This window comes from Oncorhynchus mykiss, chromosome 3 (genome assembly GCF_057628025.1).
Source record: "Oncorhynchus mykiss isolate SJ-2025 chromosome 3, ASM5762802v1, whole genome shotgun sequence".
NCBI lineage: Eukaryota > Metazoa > Chordata > Actinopteri > Salmoniformes > Salmonidae > Oncorhynchus > Oncorhynchus mykiss.
The window spans coordinates 41,750,667-41,778,519 of record NC_143024.1 but is presented as its reverse complement, the minus strand read 5'-3'; the positions used below and the strand labels follow the sequence as shown (position 1 = coordinate 41,778,519).

General features: G+C 44.3%; 2 protein-coding genes across 3 annotated transcripts in view; one reads left to right on the top strand and one right to left on the bottom strand.

The window, feature by feature from the left end:
- Positions 1-182: 182 nt before the first annotated feature.
- LOC110517657 (protein THEMIS2) lies at positions 183-17,465 on the top strand. The gene is made up of 6 exons (XM_021595606.3): positions 183-527; positions 11,660-11,800; positions 12,032-12,460; positions 12,749-13,935; positions 15,243-15,357; positions 15,592-17,465. The coding sequence occupies exons 1-6, from the start codon at positions 422-424 to the stop codon at positions 15,690-15,692; spliced, it is 2,079 nt and encodes a 692-aa protein (XP_021451281.2). The 5' UTR covers positions 183-421; the 3' UTR covers positions 15,693-17,465.
- Positions 16,299-27,853, bottom strand: part of rpa2 (replication protein A2) — a 25,971-nt gene continuing 14,416 nt past the window's right edge. For both annotated transcript variants that reach the window (XM_090229282.1, XM_021595633.3), the window contains exons 6-9: positions 18,818-18,937; positions 17,599-17,730; positions 17,153-17,247; positions 16,299-16,871 (exon numbers count right to left, since the gene is read on the bottom strand). In XM_090229282.1, the coding sequence (XP_090085408.1) occupies positions 16,784-16,871; positions 17,153-17,247; positions 17,599-17,730; positions 18,818-18,937 (435 nt within the window). In that variant the 3' untranslated portion in view covers positions 16,299-16,783. The remainder of the gene's footprint in view (positions 16,872-17,152; positions 17,248-17,598; positions 17,731-18,817; positions 18,938-27,853) is intronic.

Below are 27,853 nucleotides of genomic sequence, written 5' to 3'. Positions count from 1 at the left end.
TTATTATTCCTGAGGGGCAGTTTGCTTTACAGCTGATATTGAGAAATCTATTAAAAAATATATTCACATACAGAGAACAACATGAATAGAATAAAAAATTCCACAATGCAAAACTGTACTGCTAGGAATCATCAATTTCCCATAGGAAACATGGTGAGTTGTTTCTTTTTTGATTGTAGGCAACTAATAAAATGTTTATGTCTGCATAAAATAAGCAAACAATAAAGAAGTAAAAGCCATGTTCACATATCTTTATTGGCAACACAAGCTAGTATCACAGGGCAGGGGTTAACTTTACTTGAAAATATCTGGTTGCCTACTTCCTCATACAGTCGTTGCTTTCAACTGTTAGATCAGTGGCACCTCTCTTGGAAACACAGTTGAGCCTAGACAGCCCAACATCGGGTTCTGCACTGCAGTGATGGCAGGCACTGAAGTAGTTATGTCCCTGCAAGAATTAATTGCATCCTTGGATCAAACTTGTCTGCCACGGACTCTACAGGTTTGCTCTGGTGTATACTTTCAAGGTAGGACTTTTTCATACTTTCTTTCATAAACCCCATGTGTGGGCAAACCTATTTTTACATTGCCTGAAATGAGACAGACAAGCTTACTGATTAACAGTCAGTGGCAGTTTTTTATACTCAATTCTGACACACACAAACAGAAGTAGAATAAAAGTCTCATAATTAGGCAACAGTACAGACTGTCGTATTTACAACTGAGGGTATTTTCATATACATATGATTACATTTGTCCAAATAAGACACCTTCAAATGGTGAGACTAGATACTGTAATTTCTAAACGGTAAAACAGATATGTGTATTAAAGTAGTCAAAGGTGTAGTATTTGATTAAATAGTCCTAGAATGCATTTGCAGTTTTCTTTGGTTGTGTTTCAGATTGTGTTGTGCCCAGTAGAAATGAATAGTAAGTGATGTATTGTGTCACTTGAGTCTTATTTACAATAAAAGTACCATATGTTTCTGAACACTTCTATATTAATGTGGATGCTACCATGATTATGGATAATCATGAATGAATCGTTTTGGTATTGCGAATCCAAGCCTGACATACGGCTAGGCTGATGTGAAATTAAGTGGCGAGCGCTTAACCAACGTGAGTTGAGGTGCAACCAAAAAATGTGATCATCATAGAAAGAAAAGCTCACCATTAAAAATTGTTTTATTTTAGCAAAGTTAAAAGATTATATTTTGGCCTACAATTGCCTTCTTGCAAACATTATCTTCACAGTTCTATTCAATCGCTTTGTTGCCATTTTCACAAGTACAAAACTAGTACAAAACTCCAAACTGGTAACACTTGCAAACATCTTTCACCACAAAAACATTCATCCAAAATATAAGTTTACTGTGAAATATCATGAAAACATTGGTTTAATCATCAAAATACAACAATTATACATTCTCAATTTAGTTGTTTTAATAACCAGTTGATCCAATAGCAAAAAATGCAAGATACACTATATATACATAAAAGTATGTGGACAACAATTAAAATGAGTGGATTCGGCTATTTCAGCCACACCCGTTGCTAACAGGTGTATAAAATTGAGCACACAGCCATGCAATCATCAAAGTGAAACATTAGCCGAAGAATGGCCTTACTGAAGAGCTCCGTGACACCATCGTAGGATGCTACCTTTCCAACAAGTCAGTTCGTCAAAATTCTGCCCTGGGCAACTGTAAATGCTGTCATTGTGAAGTGGAAACGTGTATGAGCAACATCGGCTCAGCTGCAAAGTAGTAGGCCACACAAGCTCACAAAACGGGACTGCCCAGTGCTGAAGCGCATAGCGTCTGTCCTCGGACCATTGTTGATACACATGGGAAACTGTTGAGCGTGAAAAACCCAGAAGCATTGCAGTTCTTGACACAAACCGGTGTGCCTGGCACCTACTACCATACCCTGTTTAAAGACAATGAATCATTTTGTCTTGCCGATTCACCCTCTGAATGGCACACATACACCATCTCAATTGTCTCAAGGCTTAAAAATTATTCTTTAACCCATCTCCTCCCCTACCAGCTACACACAAAGTGAATTTAACAAGTGACATCAATAAGGGATCATAGCTTTCACTTGGATTCACCTGGTCAGTGAAGATCGTGGAAAGAGCAGGTGTCCTTAACGTTTTGTACACTCAGTATATATCATATTTTTTTGTTTATATTTTACAAACATACATTGGAATTCTGTAGTTATCCAAATCTGTATATGTTTTGAAATGTATAGGTTTACAAAAAGGTTGATTATTGAATAAGAGCAGTTGGATTAAGTAATAGTGAAAGGTATATTAACAAATAAGACTACCATATTAAAAGTAATGTGAGCATTGCGAAAGGCAAATTCTTAATATGAACATGTATTTCTAGATGAAACACTGATTGAATTTTAGTGAAAAAGTGACTGATTGTGTTGTACTCAGTCATTTGGAAATGTGCTTTGAGTTTTGAAACTGCCTTTTTGCTAATCTGTTGTAGCAGGCTAAAGGGTGTGGGGTTTCAAAGTCACCAAGTTCAATAACACAACATGCACCAGTAGCACAAAGGGGAGATATTAGGGATTTTTGTGCACAGAGAAAGAGGGAATTCACCAATTACTTCCCAGTTCACAAGTCGTTGTCTGTTCCGTTCTCCCGGGGGAATCCCAAAACTTAGGTCCTCAGCCAATTCGGTACACAAACGGGGTAATCTCACTGATACTGTTTTCTCTTCTCCCACTCTTCATAACACACAATTCTCTCTCTATTCTCTGCTCCTTTGTGCAGGCTGCTTCCTCCTATATCCCCAAGCACTCCCTGGCTTAACAAACTACAGCCTTGCCTCGTTGGGGCAGGAAGTCCATATAAGGCTTGGGGGTGGAGCCAGTGGGCTGCAATAAATCTCCCCTCAATAACCACTCCCCTCACCTCTCCCTGCCGTCTGCCACACTGTTTTGAGTTTTGTACTATGTGTTTTGAAAATGTACCACATACTTGTAAAAATTGCACCAAAGCGTAACAAATTGCACCAAAAAAATGTAACAACCTGCTTACCCCATTGTAAATCCATCAGTACCGTTAACCCTAGAATCTTCACACTATTAGATACTTTGAGCTCCTTTGCAGCCCTGCCCCTCAAACTGGAGAGGTCATGGGACAGGTGGATTTCTAGTGAGGGTCACTGATAGGACCTTGACTTTGGCAGAGTTCAGTGACATTTTTCTTGCCTGAACCCATGAGTCAAAGTTGTCCAGGGCCTGCTTTGGTGTGCAGATTTTTCCCATTGTGCATGTGTTGACTGAAATCAGCAACGTACTTCCACCTACTCTCAACATCCCGGGCTGCACCGTCTATGACTGCAAGGAAGATGAGAGGACCCAGAGGAGTTCCTTGAGCCACACCTCCCTTCTGTTCCTAGCAGAGTGTTGTTTATGTCCGGTCACAAAACTGACGAGCCATGCTGTGAGGGCAGGTCTGACATCCAGTTGGGTCAGCCGTTCAATGGCGATGGTGTGGTCAATTTTGTCAAATGCCTTGGAGAAGTAAGTGTTGATGAAGGTGGTTATGGTGGATGGGATGTATGACTGCTTGTATAATCCAAAAGGCTAACGAGATCGTAAGTCGATGATTTTTGGGGTCTGCTTCCAAACTGTCTGGGGTCTAGGTTGGGTTTTATGTCTTCCTTCATCCAGGTGGCAGCGAAGGTCACAGGAACTTTTGATAGTTGTGGTGTCAGGGATATAGGCAGTAGCTGATTGGCTGTCTGGTGGAGGGTCTTGGGGATGAGCACGAACGTGGCTTCTTTCCACTGGAAGAGGGATTCACCTCAATAGAATGATGTTTTGAGGATGTCACTGATGGGTTGGCTCAACTCGCAGGCAAATTCTCATAGGATCTGCTGTTGCACACCGTAGGGGCTAGGGGCTTTGTTGGTTTTGATCACACACAGGTTGTCCTCCAAGGGTTGGATTTCTGGGAGAGGCTGCAGGGAATGTAAAAAAGCAGGGATGGCTGTTGTGTCCAGGGAGGTTAGTGATTGGCTGACCTGAGAGAACCAGTTGTTAATTTCATTTGTTATTCCTAATTTGTTGTTTTGATCATGGCTAGGAATATGCATTTTCAGAGGGGCCTTGATTTCAGCCAGAGGAGGCTGGTGGGAGGAGCTATAGGAGTGCAGGCTCATTGTAATGGTTTGGAATAAACGGAACGGAGTCAAACATGGTTTCCATATGCTTGATGTGTTTGACTCCATTCCATATATTCTGTTCAAGCCATTAATGAGCCTATCCTCCTATAGCTCCTCCTACCAGTCTCCTCTGCTGTCATCCAGGGTCTGTCAGTAGGGTGCATTTTCACAGTTTGGACAGGGAGGTGGTCATTACACACAGCAGTCCATGTTATAGAAGGCAGCAGTCTTGGATGTAGCATCAGGGGCATTGTATACTTCTTGCCAGGAGTGGGTTGTGATCAACTTTCCAAAACTGTCCAGGTTAGATTGTCGGATAGGACGATGTTCTCACTTCTGGTTTGTTGGGCTTTTGAAGGCCATTGGACTGCCTAATGATCACTGAGGCCAATGGCTGTTAGGATGGATGGTTTATGGTAAAGCTGGTTCATGTCTGTAATGATTAGGTCCAGTATTGCATCACCTCTGATACATTCAATGCCTCTGGTCCCCAAAACCTCAGTGAACTGCTCAGCCCCAAACCGTCTTCACGGTCACTTCGGTCAAATGATCAAAGACTACTTGCAGTCCCAAAGACACGCTTAAAAACAATGGCTGACTGAGCATTCTGTCGTCCTCCGGCTCTGGATCAAGCCCCGGGATACCGTCTTCTGGGCTCCGGGTCTTGCTGTATCCTGTCGGGATCTCTAACCGTCCCCAACTATACGGGAGTCCTTTCTTCTCCCACTCTCCCTGTGTGCTGCCTTTCTGGCAGCTTTATGGGCCTTGCACAGCTGGTGAGCAATCAGCCCTTGATTACTCACCAACTCCCAATCAGCTTCAATTAGTCCTGGCCAGAGAACCTGTCGAGACCTGGCACGTCCAGCAGATGGAGCCATCGCCTCGTGATGTATACATCATCTGTCACCAGGCCTCGACGAGTCTCCCCCTGGTGGCTGACCTGCTGTACGTCACACAGGCCCCCTTAGCTCTATCAGGGAGGGGACTGTCATCAGTGAAACGTATGTCTCCTTTCTCGATATGGCATCCGAGTTTCCATGCTTCTTCCCTGACCTGTGCACAACAGAACAAGAGCAGCGTTGAAGGGACAAGAACCACCTGGTGACCCGATCGTTTGTGTCCTTTCCCCTGGCCATCCAGACCAGGGGAGCATGGTCTGTGACCAGGGTGAAGTGGGTACCTAACCACATGATGGGGTGCTCCTCCCCATCGTGTATCTGGGACAGAACAGCACCTAGACAGCACGTATCACATGCATCTGTCTGGACCACCATCGGCACCTGGAAATCGGCGTTATGAGAATCGGATGGGAGCACAGTGCTTCCTTCAGATGGCTGAACGCCACTTATCTCTCGTCCGTCCATCTCACTGTTTTCGGGAGGCGGACTCTGGTTAGATCGGTGAGGGGGGAAGCTATAGCCGCAAATTTGGGGATAAACCGGCTATAGTATCCGGCCAGTCCCAGGAAGGACTTGACCTGTGTCTTGGAGCGTGGAACGGGCCAGTCATGTACCGCGTGAACCTTCTTATCCTGGGGCTTGACGTTCCCCCGTCCGATCAAATACCCCAGGTACTCTACCTCCTCGAAACCTAGTTTGCATTTTGTGGGGTTCCACAGCCAGGCTTTTCCCAACCCTGGCTGTGTATGATATGCCGCTGCGTACTGCTGGTGGGGTCAAAGCACTCTGTTCATCAGTCTCTGGAAGATGGGCGGGGCTCCATGGCGACCGAACGGGAGCACCCGGTACTGATACAAACCGTCAGGTGTCGAGAACGCCGTCTTCTCCCGGGAGGAGGCTGGCAACGGTACCTGCCAACATCCTTTGGTCAGGTCAAGGATGCTGATGTACCGGGCCTTTCCCAATCGGTCGATGAGCTCGTCCAACCTTGGCATGGGGTAGGCGTCGAATAAGCTTATTTCGTTCACACCCCGGAAATCATTACAGAAGCGGTGGCTCCCGTCCGGTTTGGGCACCAACACGATGGGGCTGCACCATGCACTGTGAGACTGTTCAACGACCCCAATCCTCAGCATAGCCTCCACTTCTTGTTTCACGTTCTTCCTTCGGGCCTCCGGAATCCAATATGGCCTCTTTCGTACCGTTTCCCCAGGCCAGGTACGGATGTGGTGTTCAATGAGGGTCGTGCGGCCTGGCTTCTTGGAGAACACCGCCGTGTTCCGATCGACAAGCTCCCGGACCTCTTGCTTCTGGGCCGGATCAAGGTCCTCGTTGCTCGGGACCACCACTGGTACCGTTGGCATCCTGGGTCCCGACCATAACACAGCCAATGCTGTCCTTTCGTGCCACTTCTTCAACAGGTTCACGTGGTAAATCTGTTGAGGTTTCCATCTTCCCGGTTGCCGTATGCGGTAATTGACTGGGCCCAGCTTCTTGATCACCTCGTATGGCCTGTGTCGTGTTGCCAGGCACTTACTTTTGGCCGTGGGGATTAAGACCAACACCCTATCTCGCACCTGGAATTCTCAGGGCTGGGCTCTCCGATTGTAGACCTGGGCTTTGGCGCGTTGGGCCTTCTCCATATGTTCCCTCACGACTGCCCATACGGCTGTCATCCGCTCCCTCATCGTCTCCACGTGCTCTACCACGCTGCATCATGAGGTCGGTTGGGCTGCCCACACTTCCTTGGCGAGGTCCAATAGGCCGCGTGGCCTCCTACCATAGAGGAGTTCGAAAGGGGAAAACCCCGTGGAGGACTGGGGTACTTCTCGGATTGAGAACATTAGGTGGGTTAGTAGCTGGTCCCAGTTCTTCCCGTCCTGCTCAATGACCTTATGCAGCATTTGCTTGAGCATTTTATTGAAGCGCTCGACGAGCCCATCCGTCTGCGGTTGAAAAACGGAGGTCCAGATCTGCTTGATCGGCAGGAGGGCACTCAACTCTTTCATTAGGCGGGACATAATCTCCGTACCTTGGTCTGTCAGGATCTCGTTCGGGATGCCCACCCGGCTAAAGAAGTGGAACAGCTCCCGGGAGATTCCTTTGGATACCGCCACCTGTAGGGGAATGAACTCGGGATGCTGGGTGGCATAGTCTACTATTACCAGGATGTACCTGTGTCCTCGTGCTATTTTTACCAGGGGTCCCGCTATGTCCATGGCGATGCTATCAATGGACACCCCGATGATCGGTAGGGGGACCAGTGGGTTTCGGAAGTGGGCCTTTGGGGCAGTCATTTGACACTCCGGGCAGGTGCGACAGTAGTCTTCCACGGCCCTCCTCATCCCGGGCCAGTGGAACCGGGCGGCGACCCGTTCCCGGTCTTCTCCATTCCCAGGTGCGCCCCCAACAGGTGGGTATAGGCCAGCTGAAGAACGGTTCCCACGTACCATCGGGGCATCAACAATACCTCTCGAAGTTCCCCCTGTTGGCGAGACACCTGATACAAAAGGTTATTCTTGATCTGGAAATGGGGGTTACGCCAGTCACTCACCCCCGGAAGTAGCTGTCCATCGACCGCTATCACTTGGGCTGCGGCAGCTTTCAAGTTAGAATCTTCCCACTGGGCCGTCCCTAATTGTCCACTCAGTTGGCCCCCTGCAGGTATCTCGACTGGCCCCTCAACATTGGGGAGGGGGAGGCTGGGCTCTTCCTCCCATGGTTCCCCAGGGGGGTCGGGTTCCGGCACCCCCTCCGACTCCGGACCTGTAGAAACAGGTTGGTCAACTGTTTGCTTCCGGGCCACACAGGCGATGGGTTATTCTCGCTCTGGCTCGTACCTTCTTCCTCAGCTCGTGCCCCCACAGGGCCGCGAACAGCGGACAATCTTGTCCCACTAGGAGAGGTATCGGCAACTCTGGTACTGCACCCACCATCATCTGGCAGCTCTCTTGTGGCGTCACGATATTGGCCCATACGGATGGATACCACTTTGTGTCACCGTGAACACAGGAAATGGACATCTCCCTACCACGTTCGGTCTCCTGGTTCAGCAGGCTCGTGGTTCCGAGGGTAACCATACTTCCGGAGTCCAATAGAGCTTCCGTGTCACGTCCGTCAACCTTCACCGGGACATATGGGTGCAGTTGATTCGTGGTGTGCCCAACAGGAGGTGACATAGTTCACTGCGTAACCCACCTCGCCTCCGGGGCTTGCTGATGGTATCGACTTCTCTCGAGCCGTACAATTCCAGGTAATGTGTCCCTGGGCGCCACACTCAAAACACCTTCGTTGGTCTCCATCTACCTGGGTTTGTCGGTGGCGGGTCGGCCCTACCCCAGCCGTCTCTCCAGGGGTTTGCTGTCCTTTGGCCCTGTCGACTGTCGGTTCTGGGTCCACAGCAGTGGGGCTGTCCTTCCGACTCCTCGCACGGGGGTCGCCGACTCGGCCCGGCTCCCACTCAGCATGGCCTGAGTGTTCTGATGCGTCTCCACTGCATTCAGGAGGCCCTCCAAGGTCTGGAGCACGCATAGACTCGCTGCCCTCTTCATGTCGTGGGGTAGTACCCGTAGGAAGCGATCCAGGACCACTTTGTCTAGGATGGAGAGGGTGGATATGTTGGTTAGGAGCCACGCCCTGGTGACGCGCAGTAGGTCGCTCCTCTGGGCTCGGGGGGATGCGTCAGGTACGAACCTCCAGTCGTGGAACCGTTGAGCCCGATGGGCCAGGCTGTACCCGTAGCGGCTGAGTATCTCTCTCGTTTGAGTCCGTCGTAGTTAGCTGCCTGTTCGTCTTTCAGGTCCCAATACGCCTTTTGGGCATTTCCAGAGAGGAACGGGGCCAGCAGACTTGCCCACCTCGGCCTTGGCCATCCTTCCCGTGGCGCTGTCCATTCAAACGTACAGAGGTATGTTTCGATGTCATCGTCTTCCGTTAGCTTGATTAAATACGGGTTGGGAGGTGATTCAGGAGACGCTCCTCCTTGTAGCTTCCTGATTTCCTCAACGAGGCGGACGTTTTGTAGTCACTGTTCCTCCAGTGTTCGTTCCTGAACCGCCTGTTGTGCTTGTTGGGCCCGGGCAAACTGACCACCTTGATCTGACCACGTTATCAGGGTGCCCGCATTATCGACCACTTGTGGCAGACCAGGGGGTTTGGTCAAGACATCTACACAGATCAGACACAGACAGAGTAGGATTAGCTCGGTTTCAAGGGTGTTTATTTAAATTATAAATCAAAAAGAAAAGGATACGTCTCCCCCATGAGACCCTCCCCGGGATACCGTCTTCTGGGCTCCGGGTCTTGCTGTATCCTGTCAGGATCAAAACTGCACTCACTCCTGTTACCTCTCTAACTGTCCCCAACTATACGGGAGTACTTTCTTGCCCCTCTCTCCCTGTGTGCTGCCCTTCTGGCAGCTTTATGGGCCTTAACACAGCTGGTGAGCAATCAGCCCTTGATTACTCACCAACTCCCAATCAGCCCCAATTAGACCTGGCCAGAGAACCTGTCGAGACCTGGCACGTCCAGCAGATGGAGCCATCGCCTCGTGATGTATACATCGTCTGTTACCAGGCCTCGACGAGTCTCCCCCTGGTGGCTGACCTGCTGAAAGCCACAGCGTATAGAGGCCCAATATCAGCAACCATCATTCCTGTGTTCCAATGGCCCATTGTATTAGGTAATCCAAGTTTATCATTTTAAAAGGCTAATTGATCATTAGAAAACCCTTTTACAATTTTGTTAGCACAGCTGAAAACTGTTGTGCTGATTAAAGAAGAAGTGCCTAGTTTGAGAAACAGATGTCTCACAAGTCCTCAGCTTGCAGCTTCGTTAAATAGTACACGCAAAACACCAGTCTCAACGTCAACAGTGAAGAGGCGACTCCGGGATGCTGGCGCTCTAGGCAGAGTTCCTCTGTCCAGTGTCTGTGTTCTTTTGCCCATCTTAATCTTTTATTTTTATTGGCGAGTCTGATATATGGCTTTTTCTTTGCAACTCTACTTAGAAGGCCAGCATCCCGGAGTCACCTCTTCACTGTTGATGTTGAGACTGGTGTTTTGCGGGTACTATTTAATGAAGCTGCCAGTTGATTACTTGTGAGGCATCTGTTTCTCAAACTAGACACTCTAATGTACTTGTCTTGCACAGTTGTGCACCGGGGCCTCCCACTCCTCTTTCTATTCTGGTTAGAGCTAGTTTGCGCTGTTCTGTGAAGGGAGTAGTACACAGCATTGTACGAGATCTTCAGTTTCTTGGTAATTTCTCGCATAGAATAGCCTTCATTTCTCAGAAAAAGAATAGACTGACGAGTTTCAGAAGAAAGTCATTTGTTTCTAGCCATTTTGAGCCTGTAATCGAACACACAAATGCTGATGCTCCAGATACTAGTCTAAAGAAGGCCAGATTTATTGCTTCTTTAATTAGCACAACAGCTGTGCTAACATAATTGCAAGAAGAATTTCTAATGATCAATTAGCCTTTTAAAATGATCAACTTGGATTAGCTAACACAACGTGCCATTGGAACACAGGAGTGATGGTTGCTGGTAATGGGTCTCTGTACGCCTATGTAGATATTCCATTAATTGTCATTTACAACATTACCAATGTCTAAACTGTATTTCTGATTCATTTGATGCTATTTTAAATGGACAAAAAAGTGCTTTTCTTTCAAAAATAATTACATTTCTAAGTGACCCCAAACTTTTGAACGATGGTGTATATATTTATATTCCGGACTCTGAAAACTGCTCTGATGTCTTAATTCCTTGTCATTTTATTTTGCTTTCTGATTATGTGCGTATTGTTACTATATTGCTTGATATTGCTGCACTGTTTCACTGCACCTGCAATAACATCTGGAAAACTGTGTAGGTGACCAATAAACTTTCATTTGACTTCTATTGGGCACAACATCATCTGAAACACAACGAAAATAAATGGCAAATGCATCCAACAAGTTTGTAGAGTCACAAGCTTGATGTAGTTATTGCGTGCTAGGAATGTGGGATTAAAATACCACATGTTTGAGTACTTCAAATCTCATATAAGTGAATGTCTAAATACTGTATGACACCTTCAAATGGGAGGACTAGATATATAAAGTGCTTTCCTTTCTAAACAGTAAAACAGATATGTATGAAAATACCCTCAAACAAAAGGTGACACTGTACTGTCGCCTCATGAAACATTTTGCTTCAGTCTAAATAAATACATAGAGGAGTGTATGTAATATCACATGTTCAAAGGTTAATAGATCATATGCTTGGTTATATGGATGGGCGGTCAGTCAGTAGACTACCTTGAAATGTTGCAGCAGACAAATAAGGAAATTAGGAAAAAATGAGTGTACAAAGTCTCATGTTCCTAGAACAGAGAAGTTAATACTGTGTACTGCATATATTAAGATATTTTTCCATCAGTTCAGGAATGCTTTGTAATTGGACAGTATTATTGAGTAATCACCTCTGATAAAAAAATATATAAATCAACAAGTACTGTACATGTATGTTGCTGCAAATATGCATTGTCATCAGAGCTGAAATTGTGGTGTGTTGATGCTTTATAGGGTCTGTTTATGAGCTGTCGGGAAACGAGGTGTGCCTATCCACGGGGGACCTGGTGAAGGTCATCGACATCAAGCTCCTGTCTGTCAGCTGTGAGGACATCAGCAACAATGAGAAGTTTCAGCTGCCCCTCAACCATGCAGGTGAGGCTTACGGTTTTCAACAAATGCACTTAGCCAGGGCTAGAAATAGAAAAACCTTTGGTCCATCAAGCAAAGATGATCGACTCTACCAAGAATAGCAGTTCTAGTGATTCTATGTAAGTGAACCCCCCAATTCTTTATTAACCATGGTAATATGTTTAATAAATTCTAATAAAGTCCCTTGATCAATGCTGTGTTATTCATGGGCTCATTGTGGACTCTCCCTCTCAGATCTGTTCAAGCTGGTTCCAGAGGAGATGCCATACAACACAGTGGAGGAGATGGTGAGTCTGAGGCCTGTAGGCCTGGACACCTGCTTTCCCTTCACCTTCACCAGCCGATGTGAGCTGACTTTTGAGAATTTCACCCTTGGTGCCGGGATGGCCGTGACCATGCTGTACATCGAGCAGCAAGACGGGGGTGAGGAGAGCTGCGTCCGCTGTCAACTCAGAGGCCAGCAGGGGGCGTTGGCTGAAGTGCTTGTCCCCTTCTCCTGCCGTGGGGAGTTCTATGAGTGTGAGAGTGACCAGACCTACACCCTCCAGGAGATCATATCCTCGCCCCACCTCTGTAGCCGGCGCTTTCGCTTCAGCAAGAAGACCAAGCACGGGGGATCACTAGTCTTCAGCCCCATATACCAGGTCCAGGCCATCATGCACTGTGAGTAGAACCTGGTTCTGAGTCAACCAACGGCATACTTACTTAGCTAATGAAAAAACACTGAGATATCATGTTATAATCTAGAAGTGAGAGATGTGTTGGCTGAGGAGCACATCATTAAAGCTATTGGCAAGCTGTAGCCTGCATTTCTTTTTCACAAATCATTGCACTACAGGATTGTACATTTTGAACATACAGCTTAGTTTTTGTGTTCTGCTCATCATCAAATGTAGTACTTTACTGTGTGGGTCTACACCCTTCAACATAATTTCTCAAATTTTCTCGCAGTGAGGAAGAACATAGTCAAGTTCCCCTCCAGCTTGGAGGTGGATGTAGTCGACGTGACGACGCAATCCCAAGACTTGACATTTGTGACCCCACTCACTCTGTCCGAGGTATTTGCCCAGCCAGATGAGGCCTTCCCCACCACGGCTGAAATACTGGAGCACCATGAGGGCCAGCCTCTGTTCCGCTGTACCTGGCTGGCTGAACTACACAAAGGCCATCCTCTAGTCCTTCACAAGCGTGGTTCCTCAGCCATGGTTCTGGCTTCGGGTATCAAGGGGCGCAATGCACGCCAGTACTTCCTAGTGTCGCAGCGCTACGGGGGACGCCTGAGACGGAGGCCGCGGGAGTTTGAGTCAGTGTACGAGCTGTACGCCGCCTCGACCCGGGCACTGTTTCTCAAGGTCAGGGTGACGCAGCACAGTGAGGAGCTGGATGAGGAGGGTTTTCTGGCGCTCAGTGTGGGCGAGCAGCTGGAGGTGCTGCGCTGCGAGAAGGTGAAGCTGCCTGGTGGAAGAACTAGCCAGGAGAAGAATAACCAGACCATGGAGGTCCTTGTATGTAGACGTCTCCAAGAAGTGGACGATGACGACGAGGTGGATGAAGAGGAGGAGAGCGAGGTTGTCCACTTGCCCCTGTGCATGCAGAGCCACTTTGTGGAGAAGCTCACGGACAACAAGAAGTACAGCCTGATGGACTTGTGCAAGGCCTTCGCTCTGCCGTTGGACGTTAAGGTGGCGAGCCGTGACGCAGAGCTGGAGACAGATCCTCTGGTGGGGTTCTCATCCCTGAGGCTGGAGGCTACTACTATACAGCCCATGATACAGGCCAGCCTTCCAGGAAATCCAGAGAGGTGCTTTGAGATACCCACTCACTGGCTTAACATGTCTTTGTCCTTTACTAATGACCCCTTGCCTTTGGCCCAAGATTATCACCTGGAGACAGTTACAGAGGTGACAGACTCATTCTATTGCGAATTTCGAAAGCTCACCGCATCAGATGAGCCCCCACCACCACGTCCACCAAAGCCATCGTCAAGATCAAAGCCATCAAAGTCTTCAAAGGCAACCCCTTCATCCTCACAACCAGACACCCCCTGCCATCCACCCAAAAGTGGCACCATTTCCTTGTTGAGTGGTCTAAGTCTTAATAGCAAAAAGACTCACAGGCCCCCTGCTCCTCTGCCTCCGGTAAGCTCTTCCTTTCAGACCTTATGTACTTTCTAGGCAGGATATAGCGCTGCTCATCTCCTGTTGTCACTCCTGTCTTGCTGGACTCGTTTACTGTCCTACATGTCCTGCCTACTGTCTTGCATCCCATGTATTTCCCTTGTACTCTGCCTTGGAGCCCCCACATTCCTTGTCTTAGCTGTGAAATTGTCTCGTTTTTTTGTGTCACTGTACTGTCTCTATGTCTGCTGTTTCTGTTTTAATTATTTTTTTTTAAGTATCTGTAAAGTGTTGTTACTTACGCCTCTTGGAGGGAACCCAACACCCCGCTACATCTCTTCTCCCCGTGGAGTGAAAAAAGTATGTGATCGTAGGTGTGGGGAAGGATGACAGAAGCAGAGAAAAATACAGTTTACAGGGAATTTATTACTCCTACACACGGTAAGGTGAGGAAAGGGGTCTGGATGGAACCAAAGCAAAGAAAGTAAAAGTTAGTCCCCTCTTCTACCTTACCTGCCTTCCCACTACTTACCTAACCTTTAGCACCACCTGGCGCGCTAACCAAAATACAGGGGGTAGTCCGCCCAGGTCTTACCTAGTGTGCATAGACAGATTCAATACTACGGGTTATGTATGCCCGCAGGCCTCTTGCCTAAACACTCCCAAGGTGCGTTGCCCTCCCCCAGGGACAATTACTATTACTAATACTTAGTGAACAATTTCAAAAATCAAAAACACTAAATCTTATTGGCATACATACCTCGGAAGGAGCGGCTACAAAATAATATCCACAAAACTTTTAATGACTGCCACTACAATCAACATAGAACATAAAAAGCTCTCTTCTAACAAAGGAACACTTGATTTTATCAAGCTGGAGAAGGAGTTGGTAATTTCAGAGACAGCTGTATCCCCTGACGAGAGGGAGGGGTCAGAGCTCAAATCTGCGATGGGGTCGACCAATCAGCTGCTTAGAATCCAGGAAGCTATTTCCTGAAATACACACACATACAAACACACAACAACACAGAACCTGGGGAAACGTGTGTTATGTGTTGAGATATTGTGAAATACACTTTAAATAAGTAGAATAAGTTGTGACTTCATTTGACTAGGACTAGAATGCTGCCTTATATAATAGGGTCTTGGGTTGTTCAATCAATGTCTTATATAACATATGTTACTGTAGTCTCATCAGTTATCATGTAAAGATGTTATTTGATTATGCAGACACCTCACCCCATGCAAGTATGTGGTTCCTGTTTTTTCAACATAGCATGTACACCTCCTAATATAACGGTAGTTTAATTTTTCCTGTTGTCGTGAAGGCTATCATGGATGCCCCTCCGCTGAATCCAAGAAAGCCTATGACCGGTGTCAAGTCAGGAAAGGCTCAGCCAAACACTTACGTCAAGTCTATAAGTCACAAGCCCAACAATAAAGGTACAGTATGTCCTACATTAGAAATTACTTGTGAGCTATGACATCAGGGAAGTAAAAGTCAACGCCAAAAACTGTCCCATTCATCGTTCTGCATTTGGTGTAGCTTTTTATAAAACATTTGACTGTTATCTGTAGTTTTATTCTTTGTTTAGATAAATGTTTTTGCGCTGGGTGACCACTTCACACAAAACCTAGATTATACGGTAAACCTAAAATGAACTTGTCTTTCAACAGCACCGAAATATGAAGTGCAAGCAGATGAGTGCAGCGACCATGATTATGAGCAAGTGGACGACATGTTGAAAACGGCACAGGACAGTTTTTTACTTTACTGAACCAGCCAGAGGAACTACTATTAAAAAGGCCAACTTTTCAAGTAACCAAGTCTCATTGCATAAAATAGACTAGACTATGGGGTGCAAGACAACTGAATGTCAGAACTATGCAGACTGATAGCCAGCCACTGTAAATGTGAATACTTTGAGATGGGACTATGCAAAAACAGGATACATGTCTTATTGTACCAAGATTTTGTTACTTGGTTTTCATTTTCTCTACGTTGCTGCAATCACAAGCAACACTTGCCAACCGATTATCCGAAATGCTTATGGTAATAGCCCATTGGTGTTTAAGGTCCAGTTACATTTCATAATGTAGCAGTGTATTTTGTAACTAAATTTCCCCCCTAATTTTAAAACTCAATGATGCTAGTCTGGCAGTGTCAGTGACCTTCCTGTTAAAAGAGTGGAGGTCAATATCAGAAAGCTGGAGTGATAACAGTGGGGATCTTCATTCGCAATACAAAGCTTTACTGGTGCATATGTATCATTGTTTGGTTATCAATAGTGTATGATCTTATATCACTGAATTCTAAGGTTACACACATTGTAAGAGATACTTTATATAGTCATTTGGGAAGTAAGAGTAATATCTGGGGAACATTTCTCTGAAAATATATGTTTTAATAGAGACAAAAACAAAACAGAGACATAAAAAAATCTGAATAGGAATTGCATTCTGTTCACCATTTTTAAATGACAACTACCAATACCAATGATTCAGGAACTAATCAGTCACAGATTGCATTCACTGTGAGAAAAAACATTGGCCTGTGGTGCGCCCACTCTTACTGTAATATAATTAACAGAACGGATGTTGAAACAGGATGGGTCCGTCTAACCAAGAAGGCCTAATTTCACAGAAACCCTCAGATTATATAGACATCCCATGATGTTACTCAGCATGAATCATGGTTCCATGAATGACTACTGGTTCTATTTTCGGAGTGTTGAGATCTTAAAATTCTAAGAGGGTTTTGGGCGTTATTCTTATATACACAATCGTCCGCTCATAGCGCACACTGTGTTGAGAATGGTCCCAAGTCTATGACCATGTTCTTAGTGCTAACAGGGAATGGAGAGATGCTTTAGTCGTCATTGTCAGTAGACTTGAAGTGATCCTCGTCGATGGTGGAGAAGATGTGTCCTTCGTTGCTGAGGAACTCCACTGCTTGCCTATGATTAGACAAAAGACAGTAAGACTGGTGCCAATGCAGAATGCTTAATTATGCAGTCTACTCTGTTATGCCTCGCACATGAGAGTGCACTGGGCCACATTCAGTAGGCAAATGTTGAACATTGCAGATATTACTTATTCTTCATCCCAGAAAAGCACATCTGTTCTATAAAATATTTGTATCTTAACGCTGACCACTGTTGTGGTCAAACAGGACACATTCAAGCATATCAAGAACTTCAGAGCCTGATTTGAGGACGGAGGGAAGGGAATGTCTTACTTGATGACAGCCAAGCTCATGCCGCTGAGACTCTGCTTCAAGTTCTGTGTGCTGATACCCTGTGCGTCTGGACAGCTCCTTATCAAGCTCAGCACCTTATGAGAGGACATGAGAATAACAAACATTCATATAAAATATTGTGCCAATCAGAACAACTTGAAAACTTCCCAATTGTTCTGTCAGTCCTATAGATGGCAGTATGGTATGTTTGGTAAGGCATTTTCAATAAATAGAATAACTGATGAGACCCAATAAATGTTCTAATCATCTACCGTGCTGGATTTTTCAAATAAAAGTACACTTTTTTCCTCCATTCACCTGGTAACAGGTAAGGTGTGCTGGTTTACTTTCTAATTGGTATGGTAGGTGAGTTTAGGCTACCTATTGTTTATCCTACCAACTATTTAAAGTTTCCAGCACTTTTCTTCAGTCCATTACAGACTCACCTGGTTCTGGCTTGGGCTCAGGCCGTTAGTGGACATGTCGTTAGCACCCGAGTATCCACCTCCCGTGTTGCCACCCATTCCCGGCCGTGACATGGGCACCATGCTAGTGTTCATTCCCCCTCCTCCGCCCATCTAAAAAGGGAACCAAAACTGTGTGTGAGTGGTGCCACACAGGAATAGACTCAAAACAAAACTTCAGGTGATTGTGGCATTACTGAGCTTGAACGGCCTTATTCAAAGCTAAGTTTAATGATTCATTCATCTCCATTTAAATATGTGGCAGTTGGGCCAAGGCAAACTCGTATAACAGTAGTCAGAGTGGACAGTTGGGAAATAGTCAGATATTCAGGCATAGTGGTGCTTTTCAGGGCCTAAAATGTACTTTTGGGTCTACCACACTACATTTTTTTACCAGACAAAATATCCCCCCAGCCTATAATTACATCAACAAAACACACAAAAAAAGATGAGCATGCTATGTAATGTTGCTAAAACGAAAAATGTATTACTAGTAAGAAGTAATGTGGTATATTGTTTCATTTCATATTTTTTGTCACCTGAGTGTTAACCAAAATATCACAAATGTTAACCAAAATATCACAGATGTTCACCTGCCCCTTTAAGGGCAATAGGTTAAAGCGATGCGAGAGTCATGTGTCTGAGATTCAGTCTGAATAATTGCAGAATTGTCTACTCTGCCCTACTAGTTGAAACTCAAAACATTGAAAAACAAACTAGCTTGCAAACAAAACAAAGTAAATTGCCAAGAAACTCGAGGACAAAGTCTCACATAAATAAACTTCCGATTCAAGTAAATTAGACACATTTTTATATATGTGCACAGCGCTTCTAAAAAACAATTTTTCACTTAGCTCTTCATGGACGTACAGCCCCTAGACAGGCAGTGTTGCAGCTCAAGGTGGGATAGGCTATAGGATTTGTAGTTCTTTAACTTTGTGCGATTAATTTACCAGCTATGAAACAAAATGGCAGAAATACTGAAAACAGCTACTGCTTCATTTATTTTGCTATAAATGTGATCATACTTGACTTTTTATTAACAAATGCAAGTGAAACGCTCAAAGTGTGGAGCCCTGACCACCTGCCAACGTGGCTGGTGAAATAGGCATCTTAGCTACCAATGCCAAAATCTACCCACATTTGGCAGGTGTTTTTTTAGGCCCTGGTGCTCTTTGTCATGTGTGAAGGAAGTTCTCACCATAATAGTCTGTGGTTTGCTGAGCAGCATGTGTGCCTGCACCACCTCCAGCATGTGGGAGGTGATCTCGTTCATGTCCTGAAGGGGCCGGACGTTGAACGCCACCACGGACCTGTGGTTCTATTGAAGACAGGAAGTTACACACAAACACCCACAGTTATATATATATGTGTGTGTGAGGATTTTTTGTCCGCATCACTTTACATCTTTATTACTAGACAGGAAGTTAGTTGGGGCATATATATATATATATATATATATACAGTGCCTTGCGAAAGTATTCGGCCCCCTTGAACTTTGACCTTTTGCCACATTTCAGGCTTCAAACATAAAGATATAAAACTGTATTTCCTTGTGAAGAATCAACAACAAGTGGGACACAATCATGAAGTGGAACGACATTTATTGGATATTTCAAACTTTTTTAACAAATCAAAAACTGAAAAATTGGGCGTGCAAAATTATTCAGCCCCCTTAAGTTAATACTTTGTAGTGCCACCTTTTGCTGTAAGTCGCTTGGGGTATGTCTCTATCAGTTTTGCACATCGAGAGACTGAAATGTTTTCCCATTCCTCCTTGCAAAACAGCTCGAGCTCAGTGAGGTTGGATGGAGAGCATTTGTGAACAGCAGTTTTCAGTTCTTTCCACAGACTCTCGATTGGATTCAGGTCTGGACTTTGACTTGGCCATTCTAACACCTGGATATGTTTATTTTTGAACCATTCCATTGTAGATTTTGCTTTATGTTTTGGATCATTGTCTTGTTGGAAGACAAATCTCCGTCCCAGTCTCAGGTCTTTTGCAGACTCCATCAGGTTTTCTTCCAGAATGGTCCTGTATTTGGCTCCATCCATCTTCCCATCAATTTTAACCATCTTCCCTGTCCCTGCTGAAGAAAAGCAGGCCCAAACCATGATGCTGCCACCACCATGTTTGACAGTGGGGATGGTGTGTTCAGCTGTGTTGCTTTTACGCCAAACATAACGTTTTGCATTGTTGCCAAAAAGTTCAATTTTGGTTTCATCTGACCAGAGCACCTTCTTCCACATCTTTGGTGTGTCTCCCAGGTGGCTTGTGGCAAACTTTAAACAACACTTTTTATGGATATCTTTAAGAAATGGCTTTCTTCTTGCCACTCTTCCATAAAGGCCAGATTTGTGCAATATACGACTGATTGTTGTCCTATGGACAGAGTCTCCCACCTCAGCTGTAGATCTCTGCAGTTCATCCAAAGTGATCATGGGCCTCTTGGCTGCATCTCTGATCAGTCTTCTCCTTGTATGAGCTGAAAGTTTAGAGGGACGGCCAGGTCTTGGTAGATTTGCAGTGGTCTGATACTTCTTCCATTTCAATATTATCGCTTGCACAGTGCTCCTTGGGATGTTTAAAGCTTGGGAAATCTTTTTGTATCCAAATCCGGCTTTAAACTTCTTCACAACAGTATCTCGGACCTGCCTGGTGTGTTTCTTGTTCTTCATGATGCTCTCTGCGCTTTTAACGGACGTCTGAGACTATCACAGTGCAGGTGCATTTATACGGAGACTTGATTACACACAGGTGGATTGTATTTATCATCATTAGTCATTTAGGTCAACATTGGATCATTCAGAGATCCTCACTGAACTGCTGGAGAGAGTTTGCTGCTAATTTTGCACGCCCAATTTTTCAGTTTTTGATTTGTTAAAAAAGTTTGAAATATCCAATAAATGTCGTTCCACTTCATGATTGTGTCCCACTTGTTGTTGATTCTTCACAAAAAAAATACAGTTTTATATCTTTATGTTTGTAGCCTGAAATGTGGAAAAAGGTTGCAAAGTTCAAGGGGGCCGAATACTTTCGCAAGGCACTGTGTGTGTGTGTGTGTATATATATATATATATATATATATATATATATATATATATATATATATATATATATATATATATATATTTGCACAGCGCTCTGTCTCTTAGAGATGAAGGTACTTCAAGGTACCTATATATATATATATAGGGCCTTCGCTGTTGTTCTGGGATTGATTTGCACTTTTTGCACCAAAGTACGTTCATCTCTAAGAGACAGAACGCGTCTCCTTCCTGAGCGGTATGACGGCTACGGGGTCCCATGGTGTTTATACTTGCGTACTATTGTTTGTACAGATGAACGTGGTACATTCAGGCGTTTGGAAATTGCTGAGGTCTTGGCTGATTTCTTTTGATTTTCCCATGATGTCAAGCAAAGAGGCACTGAATTTGAAGGTAGGCCTTGAAATACATCCACAGGTACACCTCCAATTGACTCAAATTATGTCAATTAGCCTATCAGAAGCTTCTAAAGCCATGACATCATTTTCTGGAATTTTCCAAGCTTGTTAAAGGCAAAGTCAACTTAGTGCGTGTAAACCTCTGACCCACTGGAATTGTGATACAGTGAATTATAAGTGAAAATCTGTCTGTAAACAATTGTTGGTTAAATTACATGTGTTATGCACAAAGTAGATGTCCTAACCGACTTGCCAAAACTATAGTTTAACTTCTCTAGGGTAGGGGGCAGCATTCGGAATTTTGGATGAAAAGCGTTCCCAAATTAAACTGCCTGCTACTCAAGCCCAGGAGACAGGATATGCATATAATTAGTAGATTTGGATAGAAAACACTCTAAAGTTTCCAAAACTGTTAAAATAATGTATGTGAGTAACAGAACTGATATGGCAGGCGAAAACCAGAGGAAAATCCAACCACGAAGGACTATTATTTTTGAAAGGTTGTTTTTCCATAGAAAGCCTATCCACCATACAAAGACTTAGGACCCAGTTCACGAGCTCTGTGCCTTCCTCTACATAGGCATTGCTTCAGACTTTTACTCTGAAAAATGAGGGAGATACAGCACTTTCAAATCAGTGGCCAGTGGAAATTTCCATTCATCAGCCATGCTTCTGATCGTAAATGTGCCTTTCTTGTTTCTCCTTTCCTATTGACGAAGCTTTTGTCCGGTTGAAATATTATTGATTATTTATGACAAAAACAAGCGGAGGATGATTTTAAACATTGTTTGGCATGTTTCTATTAACTTTTATTGTACTTAAAAAAAACTTTTAGTCTGGAATTAGTGCACGCGCCTTCTGCATTCGGATTACTGGACAAAACACGCAAACAAAAAAGGAGGTTTTTGGTCATAAAGAGGGACATTATCGAACAAAACAAACATTTATTGTCTAACATGGAGACCTGGGAGTGCCACCAGATGAAGATCATTAAAGGTAAGTGATTCATTTTAATGCTATTTCTGACACCTCTCCTTGTTTGGAAAATGGCTCTATGGGTTTCTGTGGCTAGGATCTAACCTAACATAATCGCAAAGTGCTTTCGCCGTAAAGCAGTTTTGAAATCTGGCTCAGCGGTTGCATTAAGGAGAAGTTGATCTATAATTCCATGCTTAACACTTGTATCGTTTATCAATGTTTATGATGAGTATTTCTGTTATTTGATGTGGCTCTCTAGACTTTCACCGGATGTTTGTTTGAGACAATGCATTTCTGACCATAACGCACCAATGTAAACAGATTTTTGGATATAAATATGAACTTTATCAAACAAAACATACATGTATTGTATAACATGAAGTCCTATGAGTGCCATCTGATGAAGATCATCAAAGGTTAGTAATTAATTTTCTCTATTTCTGCTTTTTGTGACTCCTCTCTTTGGCTGGAAAAATGGCTGTGTTTTTCTGTGACTAGTTACTGACATAATCGTTTGGTGTGCTTTCGCAGTAAAGCCTTTTTGAAATCGGACACTGTGGTTGGATTTACAAGAAGTTGATCTTTAAAATGGTGGATAATACTTGTATGTTTGAGGAATTTTAATTATGGGATTTCTGTTGTTTTGAATTCGTCGCCCTACAATTTCACTGGCTGTTGTCGAGGTGGGACGCTAGCGAGAGGTTAACAAGAAATTTGTGGAGTGGTTGAAAAACAAGTTTAATGACTCCAACCTAAATGTATGTCTTATGCAGCTGTATGACCCAATGGGTAAATAAACTTGGTTTAAGCTTTACTAATCGTCCGTGAGTTGGCGCTGCGAGCAGGGTCCGTCACGATTTACAGTTGAACTAGAGATTCTGAATCAGTGAACAGGAGCCAGCACCAAATACAACGTAGGCACAGTTCCTCCACCTGTTATCACTAATTCTGAAATCTTGGGGAGGTGAGAGTCATAGGCTGAACCAATTATAGGATACGGATCTAGAAAGCCTGAGCTTATTCAGTAGTCCCATTGTACTACGGCCGGTCGTAGCTTTATGGTATAGGGTAAGTCCCGGAAGGTAAGCCGGAGCAGGTTGGTACTAGAGGTCGACCGATTAATCGGAATAGCCGATTAATTAGGGCAGATTTCAAGTTTTCATAACAATCGGAAATCTGTATTTTTGGACACCGATTTTGCAGATTTTTAATTTTTTTACTAGGCAAGTCAGTTAAGAACACATTCTTATTTTCAATGACGGCCTAGGAACGGTGGGTTAACTGCCTCGTTCAGGGGCAGAACGACAAATTTCACCTTGTCAGCTCAGGGGATCCAAACTTGCAACCTTACAGTTAACTAGTCCAACGCAATAACGACCTGCCTCTTGTTGCACTCCACAAGGAGACTGCCTGTTATGCGAATGCAGTAAGCCAAGATAAGTTTAATGCTAGCTAGCAACTTATCTTAGAAAAAACAATCAATCATAATCACATGGTTGATGATATTCCTAGATATTATCTAGCGTGTCATGTGTGTATAATCTGACTGAGCATACAAGTATCTAAGTATCTGACTGAGAGGTGGTTGGCAGAAGCAGGCGCGTAAACATTCATTCAAACAGCACTTTCGTGCGTTTTGCCAGCAGCTCCTCGTTGTGCGTCAAGCATTGCGCTGTTTATTACTTCAAGCATATCAACTCCCGAGATGAGGGTGGTGTAACCGAAGTGAAATGGCTGGCTAGTTAGCGCACGCTAATAACGTTTCAAACGTCACTCGCTCGCTCTGAGCCTTGGAGTGGTTGTTTCCCTTGCTCTGCATGGGTAACGTTGCTTCGAGGGTGGCTGTTGTCGTTGTGTTGCTGGTTCGAGCCCAGGGAGCTGTTAATTTACGTGTCAAATTAAAAGGACCCAAACTGCGTTCCATAGTATGTCGTGAAGCTATTACTGTGTAACTCTGGTAGGGCAACATCTGATAAATAGCGCACGTGGTAGTGTGTACAGGTGTTCGACCAGTCGCGAAAGCCAACATCACTCACGACAGAGCACAGTTGACTGTCAAGGGCAAGGAATTCCATTCTTTTGGCGTTAATGAATTTCGTCTTTGAGTTGTCTCGCTGAAATGTTCTTACTCTTTCAAATGACTGCTCGACCCACACAGCAGACATTGTTAGGTTAGGAATGCTGTGTTGCATGTGTCGTGCAACATTTTACGTGGCGCCATTACGTCATATAGTTATATAGGTATGCATGTCAACTTTGACATTGGTTTTGCACATTGGCGTTAAACTAGACATTGGGCCGATACCAATGTCGGCATTTTTAGCTAATATCAGCCGATTCCGATATGTTCACCGTTATATTGTGCATCTCTACTAGAAACCTTATCTTTAAGTGTCCTCCGAGAGGTAGGTTATTAGAGAACACTACATGACAGCTCGAGTCAACGATGAAAGGGTTTTTGTTTTACCATGTCATCAGAATTTTAATGTAAATCGCATCAATACATATAGATTGCTGGATGATACGGTACAATTAATTACATACAAGGCTCATAGTCTGTGTCTTGTGTTAACACCCAAAGATGAAAATGAAGGAGATGGACATGGAGACTAGCATCTCATGGGAACAGAACAGATGGACGGTTCTTTCCCCCAGTCTTAGTCGCATCAAGGGTGGTGTGAAATTATTAAACATGTATTTTCTCTCTTCCCTGTTCAAGTCAATATATTTTTAGGTGTCGTGGAACATAAGAGTGATAATTGTTCCAGAGGAGGGATGGGTGTATATTGACTAACTGATTTGAGAATGTTTTAGTATGGTTATAACTACAGTAGTGACTAATGTGTTATTGGTTAGATCGAATGATTTATGGAATGTGACTTGGGGGAGATATGTGGAGGCTCATAAATTAAGGTTGGTGTGAGTCTCTGGGGGACGATACCACTATTTATATTGTTACAGGAGATAGTTGTCGTCCCTCTCCTATGAGCTAACTGTGCACTACATAGAGACTAATATGAAGTTAAATTGAATGTTACACATAGATAGTAATGTCATTTTAGACACTATTGTCAACTTTTAAGAAAACTGTGACTCAGAGTTTGTGAGGTAGGATACCCTTTCAAAGTCACTAATCTCTTCTCCATTTCTAACAGCCAAAAAACACTTGACATATCTTGCAAAAGATTGGGACCGATCTATCCTGAGCACAAGAGAGTATTATCCACAGATACAGACAGTAGCAGAACACAGGTCGTCATTGGAGACGTTGGTGGCTAAGGGACCGGGTATGAGTTGGATGATAGGAAGGGAGTATCTGAAAGGGTCAGTCCTAGATCTATCAGTGAAGGATGAAAATAGAAGAGCAGGAGACAGATTCCAGGCAGTAGTTATTCTCACGGCAGTCACTGTAGGGACAATAATTGAAGGATACTATGGTAACAGCATGGAACTGGACTATTGCGCAAATGAGGGATTTTGAGGCATGCGTGATGGGCAGTGTTAGCAGTAGCAGGGGTTACTTTAGTAGCATTGTTGGGATATTTTTTTCTGAGGGCATTGACGCTGAAACGTACATACAGTGCTGAGTTACCTCAAGAAGAGGTGGAAGTTGATTAAAGCTACCGCATGTGTATATCTGGTGGCTATGGAGGAAGAAGGAGAAGGGGAGCAAAGTGAGATTGACATGGCTTGGGAACACCTCTCGGGAGCCTGTGGTCTGAAAAGGGGAAGCCTGTGGTCTGAAAAGGGGAAGCCTGTGGTCTGAAAAGGGGAAGCCCGTGGTCTGAAAAGGGGAAGCCCGGTCCGAAAAGGGGAAGCCCGTGGTCTGAAAAGGGGAAGCCCGTGGTCTGAAAAGGGGAAGCCCGTGGTCTGAAAAGGGGAAGCCCGTGGTCTGAAAAGGGGAAGCCCGTGGTCTGAAAAGGGGAAGCCCGTGGTCTGAAAAGGGGAAGCCCGTGGTCTGAAAAGGGGAAGCCCGTGGTCTGAAAAGGGGAAGCCCGTGGTCTGAAAAGGGGAAGCCCGTGGTCTGAAAGGGGAAGCCCGTGGTCTGAAAGGGGAAGCCCGTGGTCTGAAAGGGGAAGCCTGTGGTCTGGAAGCCTGTGGTCTGAAAGGGGAAGCCTGTGGTCTGGAAGCCTGTGGTCTGAAAGGGAAGACTGGGTGAAAGCATTAGGTTTTTTAGGGCCTTCATTTTTGTGGAACCCAGCACAAAAGTATCCTGAAGGCATAGAGTCAACAGAAGAGAGAGTGGGAATTGTCATGTTATTAAACTTTGTTTTTTCCCGTGCATATATAATTATGCATATCTTAACACATTATTAATATTGTTATGTTGTGTGTTTTGTTTGGCTTTTAAAGTATTGTGCTATCACTCTCTCAGGAACCAGAAGATGAAATCAAAAGCTACAGCTGAAATGTCAGGAAGCCAACAGCTTCAGCTAGAATGTAATTCTGTTGCCCGACAAGAAATGGAAATAAGAGCGTGCATAGTGTGATTATAGAACAGAGGCCATAAGTCTCAGAGTTGTAAACTTAATCATTAACTGTGAAGGTTAATCATGTTTTATTTGTTTTGTTCATGTTTTATTATTATTTATAAGTCATTTCCAAGTTTATGTAATGTTGAATAGTATGGATTAAATGTTCAAAACAGGGTACTGATGGGTTCCGACTCCTAAACTTTAAATATCAGGTATCTATCATATTGAAATATTGAGTGCCATAGCCTGGTTTCTTCAACAGAAGTTAATGGTTATATGTAGGAGTGTGGAGGCAATTAAGCTTGGAATGTACTGAGTAAAGGAAAGGCAATCACATGTATACAGGCACTGATGTAGAGTTGTGGTTTTGTGAGGAATGGAGGGCTGAGGTCAGGTCACATTAAGGGAGAAGGAACAGTTTGTTGCCCACATCACTTAACTACCTGCCTAGTAATAAAGATGTAATGTTTAGAGAGGAAACTCCACCCAAATTGGGTCAATAAGCGATAATAGTTTTCACCTGGTCAGTCTGTTGTCGAAAGAGCAGGGGTTCATAATGTTTTGTACACTCCGGCAATTTCTATGTATTTTTTAATTCTCAGTTTATCTTTCACTTACTTAGCTAATGCAGCAGATTTAGTCTACATAAGAACATGACAGAGATAAATGCAATTTATGTTGGCTAGGTGGCTAAGGCTATCCAACACTGCAACTCTTCCAAGTCAAGGTGAGCTTTCTGTTTTATTAATTTATCACCACACGGGCCTGCCAGTGTAAATGCTAAACTGACTGCTGTACACTGTACTGTGTGATTGTACACAGGGATTGATTGTGGCTTTAATAGTTCTACTTTGTTGACTATGACATTAGCTAATATGGTGACAACGATGTAGGCTGTGTAGCAATTGTAGTATGAAGGTTTGGCTTGAGGAGATTGTTGCACCTGGTCAAAGTGATGATGCTGTATGTGGCTGTTATGAAAGTGAACCGTGTGTGTGAGTGATCAGCAGTACATTCACTCACTTCTGTTAGAAAATGTTTCTTAAACGGAAGCAAACGGAACTAAACGGGGATGACATACCCAAATTTGTCCTATAGAAACTTGTTTTAGTTGCAAAACATAACATTTTATAACTGTTTGGACAAATGATTACACACCAGATCAGCTAGATGCAGGAAAGAGTGTGCAAGGCAGTATTTAATGTGTCACGGTCTCACCTTGATTACTCCAATTTCTCTCAACCTGTGTGCCTACACTATAAACGTCCATTTGTAGGTTAGGTTGTAGCAACCTCATGGGTATAGGGCAAATTTGCGTATTATGCAATAGCCTAAACC

Excerpts from the sequence above, each read along its gene's own strand:
- LOC110517657 (XM_021595606.3), top strand. The coding sequence starts at position 422 with ATGGCAGGCACTGAAGTAGTTATGTCCCTGCAAGAATTAATTGCATCC. Across the intron at positions 11,801-12,031 it reads GCTGCCCCTCAACCATGCAG|ATCTGTTCAAGCTGGTTCCA; the intron begins GTGAGGCTTACG and ends TCTCCCTCTCAG. Across the intron at positions 13,936-15,242 it reads CCCCTGCTCCTCTGCCTCCG|GCTATCATGGATGCCCCTCC; the intron begins GTAAGCTCTTCC and ends GTTGTCGTGAAG.